General features: G+C 40.7%; 1 protein-coding gene across 3 annotated transcripts in view; it reads left to right on the top strand.

Annotated features, from left to right (window-relative positions):
• Positions 1 to 21488, top strand: part of SLC2A9 (solute carrier family 2 member 9) — a 229315-nt gene that overhangs the window by 49658 nt on the left and 158169 nt on the right. For all 3 annotated transcript variants that reach the window (XM_075066595.1, XM_032775770.2, XM_032775771.2), the window contains 2 exons: positions 4921 to 5019; positions 19255 to 19415. In XM_075066595.1, the coding sequence (XP_074922696.1) occupies positions 4921 to 5019; positions 19255 to 19415 (260 nt within the window). The remainder of the gene's footprint in view (positions 1 to 4920; positions 5020 to 19254; positions 19416 to 21488) is intronic.

The following is a 21488-nucleotide window of genomic DNA, read 5'->3' on the forward strand; positions in this document are numbered from 1 at the left end:
GCCCCTTTCAGGTATCTCAAGTTGGGCACTCAGAAATTTAGGCACATAGTCACATTTGAAAATCTCTTTAAGTCATCTGGATACTGGTGAAATATTACATTTTACGCTTGCTATTTAATTGTAATCTTAGAAAGGGACTGTAACTGTACAACTAGAAGTTTGAATTGGGCTTTAAACAACAGGGCTGCAAATGTTGCAATTCAAAATAAAAGACTGAATTTAAGAGTTGCACACGTTAATGGATAATTTTTCTGTTAATTTCTGGACAAGAGAGACATGCTATGAGGAAAAATATTGTTAAGAGATGTAGGGGACAGTATGACTCATAGGCCATGCTGTTGAGAACTTTGGTATTAATGGGGACATTCAGTTACCTGGATTGTTCAGAGATCTTTGTTCTGAACTCACTGTTATAAGTTCACCTAAGGGAGAGCTATCAGTGTGGTAACAGGCACAACTGCACCTTGAACGATGACCTCTGACTGATGCAAGGAAACTGATGGTATAAAGTGTAAAGCAAAGGAGTGTGTGAGGAGTGGTAGTTAATGTTATGCTGTTTACTTTCCCAGTTATCATCCATCTGTGTTTGTAATGAATAAGGGAAAGAACTTTTAAAGTGCTTAGGGTCCCATCAGAATTAATATGTTTCTCCAAGCAGGTGTCTGATAAAGCTCTTACTTAATCCTGCTTTCCTAAGTGTCTTGCTCTCCTGAAATTTGAGTAAATCTGGACTAGTGGGACTGAAGAGGCACGTCACAAACAAAAGTGAAGCATGCTGCTTTAAAACTGTTGAGCAAGCAATTTTGAATTTTGAGGAACTTCCGATAGTGGTTAATATGCTTGGAAGAGAGGTTGCATGGCACGCAAAGTGACATAAACCCTGTACAGGAGTGGCAGTTACAGTGTAAAAAGATGAGGAAGAGGTGTATTTCTAATTGGCAGCGTTTCTGTGACTTGTACTCTGGGTCTTCCACTTTTTAACCCCATAGGCATATGTATTTAGTCTCTTGCTGCAAACCTCATTCATTCACTGAGTTTTGGAATGCTTCGAGTGCCTGTCCCTAACCATCATGTGGGAATGCCCAGCTGGATCTGTTCTTTTAATTTCTTCTTGGCTACTTACCTTCTAGCCTGCCTTTAACTCAATATTTGAAGCAGGTCTAGTGGTGCAGTAAGATTGGTATGAAGGGTGGCAGCATGGTATGATGGGTGTAAAGAGCCTGCATTTCTAAAATCACCCCTTCTAATCAAAACTGAATGACACATTTTTTTTCCCATTGTTCCCTTCTGGAAAATTGGCTGATCGGAACAAATCATCTTGTAGTAAGCTGTAAAAATAATGGGATACATTTCCCACCCAGGAATTCCTGCACACAATTCTCACTGCCTTGAATGGGAGAAGAATGGTTAACAAGCTGTGTAATTCTCTGAAATTTACCATAGTGCACAGAAGCAGTTAACTCCAGGCCCTTCAATACAGCATGTTTGTGAGCACTCTGTGACTTCAGATACAAGAGGTGACTGACATCAGCAGACATTGTCCCCTCGTGCTGCAACCTTTGCCAGGACACATTAATCTCCCACATTTTGTTAGTAAACCATGCCTGGCCATGATAATGCAAAGGGAAAGAATGCTTAATAGCCACTCTGTCAACTTCAGTAGACAACAGACACTGTATGCTGATCCACTAACCAGTTGCAGCAATGACTCCCAGGATGAGGCGCTGTAAAGTCCCTAATCCCTGGAAATGCTCTGGAGCCAGCAGATTATTTCTAAAGTGGCTCCATTTTAACAGGTCCATTCATTCCTGAGAGGAATAGAGACTATGATAATTGTCCTTAGGAACTTTTTAACCCTGTATCTGCATTCCAGAGGCAGACTCATCTGTTTAAGCTCAGTCTGATTTATTTCCTAAGTCCCATTTTCAAAAGGATTTAAGCATTTAGGAGACTAAAACCTAGTGACTTTCAATTACTGTAACCATTTAGGACAAATTTATGCAGTATTTGCATACTACAAATTCAAGGGCCAATAAAGATGAGCTGTCATCCAGCTCAGCATCCCAAAGTGACTCTTCCACTGGGGCAGGAATTTCCATGAACAATTCTGTAGAGCTTTGATTCAGGGGAGGTACAGGTAGCTCCTCTGATTGTGCTCTGGTACCCATGCTGAGCGCACATTCCATTCTAGTCATCTTTGACACAGAGAACAAAATGGATAATGTTGGGGAAATAGGAGGAACATTTAAATCCCAAACCTATCACTGTCCATAAAATGGACAGATTTCACATGCATAAGCAGAAACTGAGAGAAACAGACATTTTTGTGGTATCAGTCTTGACTTGTGATTATGAGAACAGTGAAAGATGAATGCACTAGGTACAAAATATTCACTGGGATGCAAGACTGTTAAGCCTGGCAGAAACTCCAACTGCAGAATGATCCTACCCTCGGTGCAGCTGTTGTGATGGCAAATATGAAACAGCAGATTGCTAATACAAGTGGTGAATGCAAAGACAAACTTAAAGGAGGGGCACCAGTTGACAATTACTGGCAGAGACATGGTAGGAAAAAAACCTGTCCAGCTAACTTCACGTGGTTGTAGCAAATAACTACTAGAATATTTGTCTCAGATCTTCAAAATCCAGTGGGTACTAGAAATGATGGAGCCCTAGCAGAAGGTTCCCTGTTCCTGGGCTGTCTCATAGTAACTGCTGGGCTGATCTTGGATACGATAGAAATATGACCTATAATGAAGACCCTACCTGAATCGCAGGATGGTCTTCAAATAATTGCAGCTGTGTTGCGGAAAAGTATTAGTGGACCTTTATCAGTAGCTGTAAATTTGGAAAAGCCACAGTAGACCTGTTTGTTTAAGAAAAATTTGCTAGAATGATATAAACACTCAACTGGTATGTTATGCCTGCAAACTTTTTGATAACCAGACAATTTTGTGCAACTATAGGGGTGTAACCAGGATGGGGTGAGTGGGTAGCTGCCCAGACCAGAAAGCTGTGTTGGGGGGGAAATGACAAAAACTGGTATGGGGGTAGAGCCTTGCAGTGGATATAGTATTGTCACTCTTACTTCTGTGCCGCTGCTGGCGGCAGCGCCGTCTTCAGGGCTGCGCAGCCAGAGAGCAGTGATTGCTGGCTGGGCATCCAGCTCTGAAGGCAGCACCACTGCCAGCAGCAGCACAGAAGTAAGGGTGGCAATACCATGTCTGCTGCAAGACTCTACTCCCCTACCGTCCCCATCTCCCCCCTCCTCACTGGTTTTGTGCTCTGGCTGGCTCCCTTGCTCACCATGTATTGGAATGTTTACATCAAAAGATACAGCAGTTAAGAAGCAACCTGGTCCAAACTAACACAGCAAAATCCATAAACTTCAACAGAGAAAAAAGACTATAAAAACAGGGTGCTCTGCCATGGGGCTTTGGGTTCATCTTGCCACACGCCAGGAGCATTAGATCGTGACCGACAGAGCCCTGCTCCCCTCTGCGAGCAATTTGGCTGGCCACTAGATTGATGCAGACTCTGGACTGGTAACTATAAACATCAGCTGGCCAGACTGTGTGTGTGATTGAAAAGCATATGCTAACTGTTGTATTCTCAGTATATGTGGCATTATTGCCTTCTCCCCTATAAAGATCCCATGTTCTTTGTATAGCATAACAGCCCCACCCTGGTTATGGCCTGCACAAAACTTTCCAAGATCATTTCATGTAGTAATGGAGGGAAAAGTGTGTGTTGCAAACCTCAAAATGTATGCACAATTGTGGACTTTGCAAAGTAAGCTAATTTAAAACAAAGTTGCTGTTGAAGCCTTATATTGCGGAATCCACAATATTGTGAATGAAGTAGGACCTTACCTATAATCTAAAATGTGGAAGGAATTTGTTTTTTATACACTTTGGAGCAGAAGTCTGGATGACCCGAAGAGGTTGAAGCTGAGAATTTATAAAGTTTAAAGAGAAAATTAACTAAAACCTGAAATACCTGTAATATTCTGTAGGATTCTCTACGTTGTTTGAGGAGATAGCACCAACAGCATAACCCATATTTTAGGGATAGCAATGTGATTTCATGACATAATTGGCATATTTTAGAACAATCTTGTTTCCCTTTGCTTAAGGAAAGCCTACTCAAGGGCTTGTCACATTAAGACAAGTATATTCTAGTGCCTTGGATAACTGCATTAGCTGTATATTTCTGATGATTGTGGTCTGTCTTCTGTAGCAGCTTGCTTCTTGGTGTGGGATCTTATATTAATGAAGTACTTGATATAATCGGAGACTACTCTTATTTGTATGTAGCCACAGGGAAATTTCTTCAGGACCAAAGGAAAGTATTGGAAGTGCAGTAATAATACCTAGCTCTTATATAGCGCTTTTCATCAGTAGATCGTGAGCCCTCACAAGCAAGCTCAGTATCATTATCCCCCTTTTTCAGGTTACTGTCAGCCAGCAGCTGAGCCAGAGGTCTCTCCTGAGTCGCAGGCCACTCTTTTAGTCACTAGGCTATACTTTTTCTGTACTCAAGAATAAAACTCTCTTCTGGAGCTGGGTTAGGTTCTACAGCCAATCTGCATTTCTGCAATCAGCACGCAAGTGGATTGAGGTTTCTGTTGAATGCAGCTTTTAATTTTTAACATCCTCCACAGCAAATAGTAAAATAACAGGTGCAGTAAGAACATGCACATTGCAAGATTTTTGAATTAATCTGATTAAAAAATATATGTGCAAATGTGACAACTTTATGTCAACATTCATTTCGGTTGAATTACAGGAGAGAATGTGTTTCCAAGCCGTTCCCCTTTGTCTTGAGGATGTACTTGATTATCTGCAAGATACTGTCGTTAAGAAGTGCAGATGTATCTTAAAAAGTAAACTGATGATTCCTCAATTATTTTCTTTTCAGGACTGGTCTGGCAGCCTTATTATTGCCTCTTTAGCTGGAGCTTTTGGGTCTTCATTTCTCTATGGTTACAATCTCTCTGTAGTGAATGCACCAACAGTGGTAAGTGACTGAAAGCTTTTAAAATCTAATTCCAGAAGAGGGTGATGTTGTCCAGAAATTACACAAACTGTTTGAAATACTTGTTTGTAAGACTTTGTGTATAGTGGGAGGGAAAAGAGAGATAATAACTTTATGTAAGACTTTTGTGCCCTATAACTAGATTTTTGTAACCTTTTTGTTTCTTTCTTTCTCCCATGAAGTCACAGTGTCGTTCAAACGTTTGTCATGAAAACTAAGTGTTCCTTTTGAAATGCATAATTTCATTTCATATGAGTTTGTTCTATGTGGTAAAATAATTCCAGTAGCACGCTTTTACGTACTAAGTATACACAGCTATTAACTATACTTACTTCTGATCACATTGTTCTGTTTTTAAGAATTGTAGCTCATTCTGTTCTCACAGTTGGATAATAGAATTTGCTCTTGCTCTTCCTTCTACTGGGGCTATTCTATTGCATTTCATACTAGTACCTTGTTTATGGTCCATGTAGTGAAACTGCTATGTTGGCCATTTATCAACTGCTACAGCAATTTCTGCTGATGGAATGTTATGACATGATCTATAGTATTTTTTGGAATTTTATTCCGAATACTGTTACAAATTAAGTTTTAAATGCTTTGTTCAAAGTACACTGATCACTAATTGGTCTGTGCTCTTATTTTTTTTCTATCACAAAATAAGAATAAGGGAATAGTCAATGAAATTGAAAGTGACAAATTGTAAAGACCTTTTGTATAATTTATAATTAACCAGTGGACTTTATTGCCAGAAGAGATGGTTACACCACTGGTTCCTGGTCTTACTGGGATTAATGGAAGTTTTTCCACTTAATTCAGTGGGGTCTGTATTTTACCTCAAGAGCTTAATCAGATTCAGTGGATGTGATATTTACATGTATAATGAGAATGTCCTCTGTTACTGGATAGGGTAATAAACTTAAAGAATATAAACCCTCATGCTGCACAGCATAAGCAAATCATTAACCCATAAAGTTAGAAAGAAACTTGCACCGTGGGAAAGCTTTTTCCATAAATGTCTAGGAAATTCCTCTGAAGCATAAAGTACTGGCCCCTGTCAGAGAGAGGACTAGATAGACCATGTCTGATTAGTTATGATCTACAGGCATGGCTAGGGTGACCAGATGTCCTGATAAAATCGGGACTGTCCCGATTTTTAGACATTTGTCTCGCGTCCCAATTGATGTTTGGTCGGGACGCAATTTGTCCCGATATTTCGCACTCCTGTTTTGTTTGTTTGTTTTGTTCCGCCAGCGGGACATCGCTTTTTCGCCCCCCCCCCCCCCGCTCTGCCGGCAGGACTCCGGGACTCTTTTTTTTGTTTGTTTGTTCTCTGTCTCTCTCTCTCTCTCTCTTCCTGCTGGACTCTGTTTGTTTTCTTTCTTTTTTTTTTCCCCTCTCTGCCGGCAGGACTCCTGCTTTTTTTTTTTTTCCTGCTGTGCCGGCGGGACTCCCCCTGCCATGTGTCCCGATATTTTCTTCGTCCCATCTGGTTACCCCAGGCATGGCTACACTTGCAGATATAGAGCGCTTTGAGTTAAAGCAGTCTTCGTAGAGCACAGTAGGGAAAGCACTGTAGTATGTACGCATGTCAGCTGCAAGCGCACTGCGTGGTCACATTAGCAGCTCTAGCAACGGCCGCAGAGAGCAGTGCATTGTGATAGCTATCCTTGCATGCAATTGGCTGCAACGTGCTTTTCAAATGGGGAGTGGTGGGGTGTGACAGGGAGTTTGTTGTGTGTATGTGGGAGGAGAGAGAGTGGGTTTTTGGAGGGGCTGAGAGCATGTCAGCTTGATGTCTTGTAAGTTCAGACAGCAGCAGACCTCCCTCTCCCCCCACTCCCCCGCTTCTCTCTGTCTCACACACAGCATTCCACACTAACGGTTGCTTTGTTTCGGAGCAGATAAGCATGCCTGCTGTTAAATGGAGCTTTCAGGGGGCTGGGGGGAGGGATAGCTTAGTGATTTGAGGCTTGGCCTGCGAAACCTAGGGTTTTGAGTTCAAAATCAGTACTTGGTCCTGCTAGCGAAGGCAGGGGGCTGGACTTAATGACCTTTTGGAGTCCCTTCCAGTTCTATAAGATAGGTATATCTCCATGTATTATATTATATCCAGAACAATGAAAAGAGTGGCCACTTGACTTAAGGGGATTATGGGACATTTCCAGAGGCTGATCAGAGCGGAGTAATGCAACACCTCGTTCACACGGATGCTGAGGCGCTCCAGCGGGGGTGCGTCAAACATTATTCCACTTGCCGAGGTGGAGTATCAGGAGCGCTTTAGCTGTGGAGTCGGAGCGCTCTACATACCTTGCCAGTGTGGATGGGGAGTGAGCTAGTGCGCCCAGTGCTCCTTTAATGCGCTGTAACTCACAAGTGTAGCCTAGCTCTACATGTTTGATCCATTATGGCATTTCCTGTACACTACTTCAGCTTGTGGTCATGGTAGATCTCATAAAATGAATAACTTTGGGAAAGTTCAGTACTTGGATAGGAAGTTACTTAGGAAACTGAGGTGCTGCAAGTACTAGTGATGGTGATACTTTTTTCCTTTTGAATAAATATTGTCCTAAAATGGTGTAAGGGGTCAGTCTGAACTTAGAAGTCCCAACTCTCAGCTGAGGCACAAAACAGGTTGCCTAATAGAAGTTGTTTTTGCAGGAGTAGAAGTAAGTGTGTGTGTGAGAGAGAGAGGCAGCTGTTTGATGGCTGCACACTTGAGGCTTGTAACATGACAATTAGTCATAGTGGAGTTGTATTTATTACGCAGCTTTGACCTCCTCACTTGTACTCTGCTCCCAAGTGCAATCTATTACACAGTTCAAAAGCAGATGCAGCCAGTGCTGCTTATTTAGAGCAAGATTGTGCCATTCTTACTCACATTGTTGTACCTCATTATGGACTACACAGAGGCTTTTACCACAAGCTCTGAGTAAAGGTGTCAATATATAGGTACATTGCCCCAGGAGCAGAACCACAACCTGCCTTTTGGTTCCCCTCTCACTCTAGCACAGATCACTTTCCTGCCCATGCTGGTTCATTTGCACAGGCCAGTGCTTTGGGAAAGGGGTCATTGTGTCCTAGTGTGCCTAGGGCAGCCCTTACTGGAAATGCCAAGGTCAAGGCAGGCTGCAAAAGGGAGAGCAGACAGTCCCAAGTCTGACTGGATAACGCTGAACTGTTAAGCTACCCAACCAGTCACAAACTGTACTTCTGATCCCTCACACTGGTTATCAAGAAGAAAAAAAGAAATCACACAGCCCCATTTATTGCAGTCCATTCTCTGGCTCCCAATCAGCACCTAGATCCAGTACAGTAAGAAGTTATTTAAAAAACTACTCATATATACAAAATGTTTTTCTGACCCCGAAGGGTCAGCCACGTCACCAGGTCAGTATAGGTTTGCATCTTACCCAAGATACCACGCTGCCAGCCAATCCTTTAGTGCCTAAAACTAAGGTTTATTATAAAGAAAAAAGAACAAGAAGAGAGATGTTAAATGGTAAAACAGTCACATACATGCAAAGATTTCAAAGTCCATCAGGTTCCTAGCAGTATTGGTGAATTTGCTGGCTTGAACACATCCACAGTTGGAATGGGTCATTCAGTCTTTGGTTCAGAGCTTCATTTGTAGAAAGGTTACTCCAGAGGTAAGAAGCAGGAATGGAGAAGGTGCAATTTCCTTTTATAGTCTTTTACCATGCAGCTTGATTTCCTTTGTTCCAAACACAAGCTGCTGCCCAGCACATGACCTGGAAGCCTTAGGTCGTTCTGTCCGTAGGCATGCCTCTGCATGCCTTGCTGTGTCATAGGGTGTATCCCTTGCCTTCTCAATGAGTCAATTGTCTAGTTAATGTAAGGGTAGGCAGTGCTAATGCCAATCTATCTGGGAGTGTCACCCAGATGCACAGCACAAATAGACACACCATACATATAACTTACCGTACAAAGGTGATACAAACATATAAATGAGATTATTATACCTGACAAATTATAACACATTTGCAGATACCTTACAAGGCATATCTGTCATAACTCATTGCAATTTTACAACATTGGTATTCATAATATCCTAAAGTGCCCCCCAAATTCCATATAGCATCACAGATAGAGTCAAGACTTTGCTCATGCCCTGCCCCTGTTTTTCACTTTTTGCCTGTATGCATGGGAAGGGGACTAGCAGCCAGGTAGAAGCTGGTCTCCATCCTGCACAGGGGAATTAGATCTCTTATTCCCCATGATTCCCTGTGAGCAGACCCTTTGGAACCAGAACTGGTTGCAAATTTTCCGAAGGAAACAGAACCTCACGCTGCAGCTTTCAGGGCTCCCAGGGTCTGCTACTCCAGGGCAGCCTTACTATGCAGACTACCCTGGGGGAATAGCAAGGCTTCCAGATCCCTGAGCCAGCTAGTTACCTGTCCAGCCACCACTGGGGTCTGGAGAGCATAATTAGTTTAGGAGGTTATGTCCATCGGTTACTGTTATCCAGGATGGACAGAGATGGTGTCCCTAGCCTCTGTTTGCCAGAAGCTAGGAATGGGCAACAGGGGATGGATCACTTGATGGTTACCTTTTCTGTTCATTCCTTCTGGGGCAGCTGGCATTGGTCACTATCGGAAGTCAGGATACTGGGCTAGGTGGACTTTTGGTCTGACCCCCCAGTATGGTTGTTCTTACGTTCTCATGGAACCATATGTGGGAAGTCAATCCAAAGCAGATTCAAAACAAGTGGCTATCAGGTCTTCCCAGGACGACCTTCAAAGAGAATATACAAATACAATTTTCTATCTCATCAAGCGTTTCTTAAACCTCTGGCCTAATATGGCTAAGCTACAGTCATACAGGCCTCTGCCTGTATGCCTTGTGTTTCAGCCCTACTTAGATACCTAATACAGAATAATCTCCCCTAACTACTGATTAATCTTATACTTCTGTAATCCTACAATTTAACTTTGTTTAGCATACGATGATTATATATGACATAATATGTTAGTTAATCATAACATCACATAATAAATGATCAAGAAACTAAAATCAGTGGTTGCATGTTGGTTTATGCCACTTGCTTATGGTCCTGGAGCCAGGGAAAAATTCCTCATAAAGGCTCCCCTGCACAGCAAGATGGCAGCCGTTCTCTTGGAGGGTGCCGGAATGAAGTGCAGCAGAATGTATGGAGGGCCAGTGCCTCCCCAAACAGCCAGGTGTGGCCCAAGCCCCGACCTCTATCTGACCACCCCGCCGGCTTATTGCCCCCTGACACCACCTCTGCTGCCACGATGATCCAACCCTCCCGTGACGCTCGCTACCATCATGCCGCCACCCCTCCCTTAACTGCTCTTGTCCCCTGACCACCCTGGGCCCCGCCCCTAACTTTCCCCTGCCACTCCATCCAGCCCCCCTCCTTCCTGCTTGTCCCCCAGGACCTTGCCCCATCCATCCTCCCTTTCCCTGTCACCCTGACTGCCCGAACCCCCATCCCTGCTGACTGCCCCCTGCTACCCATCCGCAATACCTCCTCTCATCCTAGACTGCTCCCCTGGGACCCGCCTGCTCCATCCATCCCCCGCTCCTGACCACTTCCAGAACCGCTGCCCCTGACTGCCGCCTCCATGCCACCCCAATCCGTAACCCCTCTCTCCTTCTTGACCCCCCGCATCATACGTTAGCCTGCTAGCAATGCCCTGCTGACGCCCGCCCCCCAGGGAACGCCTGCCTCATCTAAACCATCCCTTCTCCCTGACCGCCCCCAGAATGCTCACCCGTATTCGACCCCGTTCCCTGCCCTCTGAAAACTTTTTTGTTAGACAAAATTATTGGAATGTTTGAGCTAAGAAAGGCTGTGCCGTTTGATTACCTAACCTGCCATATAAATCATCACTTTGAACATTCTTTACAGTTGGCTGCACCCACCCACTCTATCATAACATTATTTAATCCATGATCGATATTTACTCATGTGGTTTTTACTTCTCTCTGAAGTGGTGGAAAATCCTTTGCGATGTGGCAAACTTAAAACTAGATCATAGGTTTAGTTAATCTTAGTGGAGAACTCTGAGACTGAACTTCCTTTGGTTTTACTAAGTTACATGATATTTCTAAAATTTAACAGGCCTAAACTGCGGCACAAGTACAATTTCAGGTTACTTTGCATTTTATTACATACCTCCTAGTCTCTTTCCTTGCTAGTCTACTGGCAAGAGCTGATCTGAATTCCTTGTTCTCAGTCTTCTGAGTTCTCAGTGACACCTTCTACCCAGTTTTCATTTACTGATGATATCAGCTCTTGTCATACACAGGCCCCAACCTGTATTTTTTCAGGAAGGATCTTTGCAATGCAAGCCAAACTATTTTCATGTCCTCAAGGATCACATTTCTTTAAAGTGATGTGATGCTTATTAACAAGTTTCACACAACTCCTCTACCCAATTGTGTGGTTTACAACTCTTCCCAGCCCCCACTCTACATCCGCAATAGCGGTCCATAAAGTTCACCATCCCTGCTTGTCTGGAAACAGCATATTTCAATATAGGAGCATGCTTAATCTCTTTTTTTTAAACCACTGTAAGGTGCTAAAACACTAGGCGTATGATTCAAATAATACAAAATGCAGCTGTACTTGTATGGTACAGTAGCTGATTCCTGTAGAACTAGCTTAAATGCTTGAGTGCTTATCTCTAGAATTCATTTCTTATGAGTCCTTACTCATTTAGCAAAGTGGTAAAAGTGATTATTATTTTGACTGTGGCTACATCACACATGAAATAATAGACACTTTTGCTATTAAATGAGAAATTTCCTGCCTCATTCTACATCTCTGAACTTAACTCATAAAGCAGCTTTCAAAGTCTGACTTTAGATTAGAAGGGGAAACGTTATAACTCAGTTATACAAGTGACAAATAGATCTTGACTTTAGCATTAAATCAAACAGATGGAGTGGATGGGGGAGGGGAGGAATTGGTATTGCTTTATTGTTCATCAGCATGTGACCAGCAATTGCAAACTTTTGTAGCTTTCTATTTTTTCCTTTAGGTTGCAATGAATTTGTTTCTCATGTCAATTCTTTGGGGGTAGGAACTGTGATTTTTATTTTACATTTGTACAGGGCCAAGCATAGTAGGGCCCTGATCCTGTCTGAAATCTGGGTGCTACAATAACATGAATATCAAATACTAATGTTTAGCATCTCTTGGGCTATTAATGTTTTGTTAAGGGCTATTATTTTACCATGAAACAGGATATTTAAAAAAAAGCCATGCCAAATTTTGATTCAAACCTGGATTTGTGCCTCATCTGCTATTATTAATGCAGAATGCTTTCAGTTCTGTCTTGATCAGCTGGCATCTCTTGAGGTGGTGTGACCAAGGGTGAAGTAGAATATATTTTCACTCACTCTGTAGAAATACTGAGGACAGAAAGTCTGTTTTCCCACTGCAGATGTATCCTGAGCAGGAGCAGTGGGTCTCTTCTATTTCTGTTAAGGAAGCTCAGGAAGTTAGCAGTTGGTTGTTGTCATCTTCCTCCTCCCCACATTGGGTTGCTTGGAAGGAAAATATGGTTTTCTTTGCCCCTCAGCAGGGATTCAGAACAGTAAGAAGAAGCATCACAGGTGTCTCAGGAAAAAATGGAAAGTCACAGAATTCATGACTCTCAAGTCCAGACATCCGTAGGAATAAGGGGCATGAATTGGTAGGTTCATATTAATTTCAGCCTTCACTCAATGTATAGAAGCACAACTCATATAGAGAATTCTAATGTTTATCAACAAAATATCCCTAATTCAATTGTGCAGGTTTGTTATGAAATTTCATCCTGCCTGTAAGAGCAGCAGTTGACATCTGGTAATTCTGCTAAATTTAAGTGTTTATTGGCATTTCTGTTATAATCCTGTTTATATGTAAAAATTCTAGCTTTGGCACTTCCATGTCCATCAGGCTAAAACTTGACATCAGGCTTCAAGGAAGGATGATAGATTTGTCATTTTTCCAACAGGATTGGAAAAGACCAGACTTCAGTTTCCGGCTTGGATAATGACTGCCAGTATGACCTTGGACTATCACCTAATCTACCCTTTGCCTCATCTCTGTTTTACAGAGGGGAAGCTAATAACATCCTACCTCACAGGGAGAATAGAATCCACTAATGATTGTGTCAGATACAATGGTGATGAGGTCCATATGAGCCTAATGGGTATGGCATTTGCCTCCTAAAACAGAAATTGTGGGTTCACTTTTGGGGTGAAAGTGCACTTTCTCCATCTTTTGATGTATCCAGATCAAGTCTGGATGCCTTTGTGGAAGATACACTTTAACCTAATAAAAGTTATTGGGCTCAATACACAGGTAACTGGGTGACATTTAATGGCCTACGTTATATAGGAGGTCAGATGAGAATGATCTAATGGTCCTTCCTGACCCTTAAACTCTATGAATCTAGGAATACCTAGACAGATAGATGGGTTATTAGCATTCTAGTAGATTTTACTATAAAAAGTCCCTTATCAGTTACACTGTTTAGGGGGTAAAAATTGACCTCTGCCGTTGCATTCCAATTTTAGACGTTCTCTCAAATAGTAGCATTTATTAAATGTCTGATATCTCTCTCTCTCTCTCTCTCTCTCTCTCTCTCCCCCCTGCCCCCACGTAACTAGAAAATAACACTCCCATCTGATACATAGTATCAGTTTTTCTTCTATGGAACTGTCCTTTGGCAGTGGAGAGGTTACTTTCTAGCATTACAAACAGGTCCAAGACTGGTTGTGACTCTCTTCTTTTCTTTATAGCTAAATGGGAGGGGGAAAATCTTTTTCTGTTTTATCTTGGGGTCATGGTAGGGAAAAGGTTGAGGTCCCCACTGCACTAGAGTAAAATCATTGCCATCTTTGCTTCAGAACTATCCATGGCAGAGTGGAGCATGGATACCAGTGAGTTTGGCTGTATCTCTGAATACATTTTAATGTTCTGGAAAGATAAAGCTGCTATTTCTTTATATGAATATATGAAGACTCTCTGTTAAAAAGCTCTAAACATTTAAGACAAAATAACATCTTTTAAAAACTGAGCTATAAGAACACTTTTTTCAATTTAGCTTATACCATTTTGCAAGGTGTTTAGGTTAAACAAACAAAAAAAGCTGCTCTTATCTAAGATAAGATTTCAGGATTGTCACTCTGTCTGTGTGTCACTTGGAAGCTGAGAATGTCTGTAGAGTCAGTGCAATGGAAACTGCCACAAACGTGGTTGAGAGCTCTTTTTGTTTAGCACAGGGGTAGGCAACCTATGGCACGGGTGCCGAACGTGGCACACGAGCTGATTTTCAGTGACACTCACACTGCCTGGGTCTTGGCCACTAGTCCGGGGGGCTCTGCATTTTATTTAATTTTAAATAAAGCTTCTTAAACATTTTAAAAACCTTATTTACATTCAACAATCATTTAGTTATATATTATAGATTTATAGAAAGAGACCTTCTAAGAACGTTAAAATGTATTACTGGCACATGAAACCTTAAATTAGATTGACTAAATGAAGACTCGGCACACCACTTCTGAAAGGTTGTCAATCCCTGGTTTAGCATATCTATCAGCAGGTTGAATCCTCACTGGGATTTGCAGTCTGTTACTGTCCATTTTAATTTCATGAATTACAACTATCTGGTATACTTCTAATATCACAATGCTCTAGCACTCTTCATGGCATAGATATTAGAAGTAACTCAATCAATCACCACCCTTGGTCTAGGGCTAATTTGCATGCAATAGTTTTATTGGTTGTTTGAGAGAGACTGTACACATGATGGATTTTTTGGTCCAGCTGCCACACCCATGCAACAACATAGGCTTTCCCTTACTAGATCTGGAATAACAATGTCCCTGTGTGGAATTTTACTGATATAACTACATTAGTTTAGGTATACTGGTATAATTTACCATTATAATTGGTGAGTACTCAGCACCTCTGAAAATGAGGACACTCACTGCAGCATTTAAATTTACCTTTAGAGGCCTGATTTGTCACCCAAGTTTTAAAAGATTGACCTTGAAAATAATGAAAATAGACCATTTGCAAACAAGTCCATGACCCTGAGTTCAACCTGAACTGCAAAATGTAAAGTGTAACAGTAATGACTCTCTTATGTCATGATGAGTGTACCCTAGGCCTTTGCTCAGAAAACGTACTATTTCTGTGACTTTTATAGTCACTCAAAAAAACTGAGGCAAATTTTATGACAAGTTATGTATGAGTCAGAATGGAACATTAAAATGGTAAAAATGCCAGAGGATAACTGGATTCCAGCTGTGTAGCAATTTCTTGGTGTCATTTCATAGCTTTTTTAAAAAATACATCCTTCAAGCAGTGGAAATAACACAATTAGCATTGATGCGAAGAGAGAGAAAGCATTCCTCATACGTTCTTTGTGCAGGAGATATGGCATTTAGTTAGTTTTCAGGGTAGGCACTTGGGGTTATATTATGTGCTATAAGATAATAAATGGATCATCTACCCTTTGAAAATTGTAAATTTATTGCATAATTATAATTATGTTGCCTCACTGTTTTGAATATCCTTTTAATGAACCAGAAATACATTTCAGCTTTCCTTACAGCTACTGTACATTAGGGCTCATGCCGTCATTTTTTCAGATGCAGAATCCCAAGGCGTGCTGAACTCCCAATAAATAAATAAATTTTCCTTCTTCACAGTCACGTCTTTTTTTTTCATTTTTATAATATATTTCCATTCTATTTAATCGGATTAGCTTCTACTGTCCCTGTGATACCTGCCCCCATGCCTGACAACTCCCACTTACCCTCACCCTTACCGAAGCAAGGTCTAGGAACCCATTATTATTCAGATATTTATGACCTTTTTCATTTGTTGTATTTGCAGCAAAGCCCATTAAAGTCAGTGTAAAGATACCCATTCACGTCAGTGGGTTTTCGTCCAGGCTCAAAATGCACTTCTTTTTAGATGCAACCAGCACTCACAAATAGCCTGGCCCTGGAAGATGCTGGGCCTCTGCTTGTGACGTACCATGGTACAATCCAGACTACTGAGTGGTTGTGTTCCTCCTGCTTAGCAATTATGGGTGCTTTACAATGCTTTGGTTGAAGCAGCTTCCAGATGGGCTGCTCACAGCCTTTCAGTGTGCAAGTCATACCCTGAATGTCGGTGTGTAACTGAAGCCTGCTAGTCACACCTGGATTACACTCTGGGTCTCACCAGCTTTGGCTATACTTCAAGGTGACCCCAACACCCCTCCAATAATAATCTCACAACTTGCCACCCCAAATGTAGTTTTCCAGACACTTCAATTTAAACACACTGAATTAGATAAAACAATAAAACAAGTTTATTAACTACCAAGAGGGAGATTTTAAGTGACTACAAGTAATGCATCGTAACTTTTTAAAAATGGTTACAAGAAAAATAAAGGTAAAACACAACTGGTGCCTAACTTAACAGCCTATGTTAAATTCAAAACAAAATGTTCTAACCATATGCTTTCAGCAGTCTTACTGACTAAACTTCTTAGGTCAGGACCTCTTCTCCAGTCTAATGGCTGCTGTCTTTGTCCCTTTAGGTGCAGTGAATCAATGGGCGGGGGAGTATCTTGAGGTGTTTGTCCCTTCTTTTGATAGTTTCAGTTCCCCTCTTGAAAAACCTTTCCCAACTGAGAACCAAGAGCCAAAGAGTCTATGTGGAAGGATATTCCCTGATGGTTTTTTCACTTCTGTTGTCTTCTCTTCCTGCTGTTCAATGCTTAAATGCAAATGAAACAGAGCATACATTCTTTTGTTTAGGACAGAGGAGTTTGCCAGCTTCTGTTTGGGCTGAGTTTGGAACATGTGTTGTTAACACCATACAAGGGAATCTTATAACTTCACACACAACGTTGCTACACATATTTTACCAGGACAATAAGGACCAGAAACTTAAGAGTTTTCAAATGATACCTTACAAAGGGATACCTTATAAAAAAAAGTATTACAATAGTGTGTAGGATATGGACATGGGTACATTCTGTTACACCCATCAATCATTTTGACTCCACTGGGACTTACAAGTGCTCAGTCCTTCTCAGGAGCTGGCCTAGGATACATGAAAGAACCTCTTTACCCCTGAAATCAGTTGATGTTGCTGGATAGCTTGCATGAATAGGAAGGTCTAGATGCCATTTTTGTACATTAAAAATTATCACTAGAGCTGGTCTGAAGAACTTTAATACAACCATTTTCAGTCAGAAAATGTAGTTCCATCAAAGTTGAAATACTTTGTGAAATCATTTTGATTCCACAAAAACTTCATTTTGGAATCTAAAGTTCGGGAGTGGGGGAAAAAAGAGTGCTGACAACGTTGAGAAGTCCCACGTTGACATTTTTCAGAATAACATATTTTGATTTTTTTCTGAAATTTTAAAATTGTGTATTATATACTTATGCTACATTATATAATATAAAAATTATAATAAAACTGTTTCTATTATGAAATATAAACATTTCTAAAATTCTAATTCAAAATGTTTCAGTTGAGGAGAAACAAGTTTTCTTTCATGGAGAATTTTGAAATTTCAGAGTTTAATTTCAAATCGGAATGAAAATAAATTTTGAAGTTTTGAAATTCTCCTCAAAATGGAATTTCTGTTCTCAGCACAGCTCTAATTATCACACCTTAACACCTGACATAATTTTTATATATTACTACCATGTGTCAAATTTAAATCTCCTTTCATTCATCTTTTATTTTTTGTAACAGCTGTTTGGCAAAGACAGTAACACTGTCCTTTTGTAAATTTTCAAATATTTCCTTTAGTTTTTCACCCCATTTGGGTGGGGGGGGGTAATGGGGAGAATGGTGATTGATGAATTTGTCTTGCTTGTTTTTCTAAGAAACTGAATAGCAACAAGACAGAACGGCGAAAAGGGGATGTCTCTTGTTGATAAAGTAAACTAAAAATCAGTAATTGAGAAATACTGAAAAGTGTTTCATGTACTGTTTGTGCATGTGCACATACCAATAAAAAGCATCAGTAGAAAATATTCTCATAATCATCAGTTACAGAATGATCATCAGTTATAGAATTGGGGGGGGGGGGCGGCGGTTTAAAACAGAAATCATCCCTGTTTCACCCTTCTGCTTTTGAAGTTCCATTTTGTGAGCCAAGGCAAGCTAGGCATCATCTTCTGTTGGCATCTCATTTCTTGTTTTCTCTTCCTCCCCAATCTCCCAACCCCATCTCTCTCTACAAGTGACATCTTTTCTTCTTTCTGCCTTTGTTACCCTTTTTCTTCTCTTCCTTTCCCTTGCAGTTTTTCTATTTTAGAATGGTTTTCAATAGAGATCTATGGAATATTCAGAAAAACTACTTGTTCCTAATATAAGGATATTACAATACAACATTAACAGCATTTTGCTGTAAATTTAGATTGTAACCTCTCTGAGGCAGGGACCACTTTTTTTGTTATATTTGTATAGTGCCTGGCACAATGGGCTGTAGCTGCTACTGCAATATAGATAATAATGATACCTCTTTTGACCCAAATGGATAGCCATCATTTGGGGTCTTGTAGGTTGTTCCACTTAGGAGGAGAAATTGGTGGTGCAATTCAATTCTTTGATGCAATTTTGCTTATTCATAAAGAATGTAGAAAGTCTTGTTTCTTTGGCTGTAGTAGGAACCAAATAGCAGGAGATAATTTCTGTGTCTGGTGTTCCATGCCTGCCTTTCGTGCCAGTGCTCCGTACCCCAAAATCTTTTTCTTTTAATTTTCTCTCGCAACCACATCCCAGCTTTCTGTTACTGTGGCTTCACTTTCTATCTCTGCTCTGTCTCAGTCTCTGGTGCCTCGGTCAGCATCGACTCAAGCTTTTTCATGTACCTTTGTGTTGAGCGGTACTGCTGTTGGTTCAGCCACTTCTTCACAATTGCTTCTTAATGTTTATCCTGAACGTATGGCAGCAGCTACACCCAACTCATAACAATGTATAACTCAACCTATAACACTAATGATTGAATTTACATATTTGTAATTTATTCCAAATCATTCAGCATTAGGGAGAAAACAATCAAAGATGGATGTCACAGGTGTCTATTCAAGAAGCTTCAATACAGCAAGCTACTATTTTGCCATTGTTTAAATCATGATTGATTATGTTAGTGTCCTTACTCATGGAGTAAGCTGCTTTCACACATACCATTATTATATCTTTACTTTCAGTATATCAAGAGGTTTTACAATGAAAGTTGGGAAAGAAGATACGGCCACATAATAGATGAAGGAACTCTTACGCTCCTCTGGTCTGTAACGGTGTCTATTTTCTCCATTGGTGGACTGGTGGGTGCAATAATTACCACACCAATTGTGAAGTTCTTTGGCCGGTAGGTACATTACAAAGCTCTGAATTTGGCATCTTATTTACCCTTTTTATAGCATCAATAAAAATATTTTCTAACATAATGAATTTCCATCTCAGTTTAAAGATTTCAAATTAGGAAAACTACATTGGATAGCTTCTAAATTTTATATGATCTGGTGGTGTTGCCCCACAGGAGACAGGGAAAAGCTTAGCATTGTTATTGTTTATAACTCCAAATTTGTAGCATTCACCAGAGATGGTAGTTGAATCAAGGGGCTGTCTCTTTTGGAGTAGTATGCACAGTTTGAGTTTCGTAGGGCCATTGTTCAGGGTTGTACCTGGGTAAACACTGACCAGGTGTAACATGTATTCCTAAATTCCATGGCTACTGTAAAGCAGAATACTTGCATTGGCAGATTTCTGCTTTACTGTGCAGCTCACACCACAGTCATATCCAGGAGTGGCTTCAGGTCTGAAGTTAGCCACAAAGAGAAGTGGGGAGTTTGGGAAACTGTGAGGGAGGCAGTAAAATCTTAAATGAGAGAATTTGGGTGGTGTCCTTGCACCAAAATATTATTTCTCATATTCTAGAGGGGTTTTAAGGGTTAAAAAAGTAACTTTAGAATATTTTTTTAAAAGAAAGTCTCCTGAGTATTTCTTTAAATTCTTTAAGATGACTCACAGAATGACTTGCTACTAGCAAATTAGGTTCTACTAAATGTCACCACAGACATAGACATATAAAAACATCATCCGCCCCCCCAATCATTCTGCTTCCTCTAGTCTTTGTCTTTATTTTCCTACTTTCTTACCTCCTTCTTCTTGATTCTAACTTTCTCTCTTGTCTTACTCTACCCTCTACTCCCCTACAATCCAGTTTCCACTTACTGCAAATCTTGTGTCTCCTGTACTTCCCTTTTCTACACCCAAGCCATTTCTCTCCTTTTTCTTCCCCATTTTTGAGCTTACACGGTATGTTCTGCGGTTATTCCTACATTCACATAGCAAATATCTCTTCCCTAGCCCTCCAAATCCTTTTCCCACTATTTCCCTTCCCCACCTCCAGTAATTCACCAATTCTGTGCCTTCCTTCCCATCAGTTCACCAATATTTATATTTATATGGTCTTTCCTCTCAATTTAACTACTCAGTTCTCAGCCTCCTCCCCAACTTATCAATTCACATCCTTCCCAAATTTTCCATCTCACAATCAAATACTTCATTCAAAAAGTGTCAGTGAATGTTCTGCAATGAATTTTTAAAAATGTCAAAACGTGAGAGCTCACCACAGCAAGTCTCTTACATTTTTTGCTGAGAAGTGGGAGAGGCATTTTTATGATGAACAAGTGTGCAGACTGCTAAGGTTTATTGAAATGCTGTGGTGAGTAAACAGGCAGTTGCACAAATGCCATTTTGATAGAAGCAGATCACATTCCTAGGCTATGGGGTTAAACTTCCAAGGTTTTGTCACTCTGTCCATAAAATATGAGAATTCAAGTAATGCAATGTCATGCAGCTACTGTATGAGCACAGAATAAGGATTTGTGGATGGAAGGAACTATGCCTTCAACAGCCGTTGAAGAATGAGTTTTCAGGAATACTATTCACACTGCAGTCCTTTTGGATACTTAATATTCATGATAGGTACGGAAACTTGTCCTAGTATTCAACTGTAGTACCTAAAAAGGGCACCAAAACAGTGATCAAGCACTAAAAAGCCCTTTCTGCATAGTACAGTGTGCATGCAGGCTGTTGGATGGTGTGTATAGTGAAACTCACTTTAATTTACGCTGACTTAAAACAATGAGACAGAGGGGACCAACATAGTGTCCAGAAATAATGTTCTTATTTTAAAATACAGCACTCAATATTTATTTATTTGTTGCTGGACTAAAGATTACATTTCTCAGAAGTAGAGTAAACTTTTCAAAAACATCTGAATGACTTAGGAGCCTGAGTCCCATTGATTGGGCTCCTAAGTGCCTTGGGTGAAAGTGATCATGAAATGATAGAGTTCCGGATTCTAAGGAATCGTGGGAGGGAAAATGGCAGAATAAAGATCATGGATCTCAAGGGGCAGACTTTAGCAAACTCA

Source organism: Chelonoidis abingdonii, chromosome 5, assembly GCF_003597395.2.
Source record: "Chelonoidis abingdonii isolate Lonesome George chromosome 5, CheloAbing_2.0, whole genome shotgun sequence".
NCBI classification, from domain to species: Eukaryota; Metazoa; Chordata; order Testudines; family Testudinidae; genus Chelonoidis; species Chelonoidis abingdonii.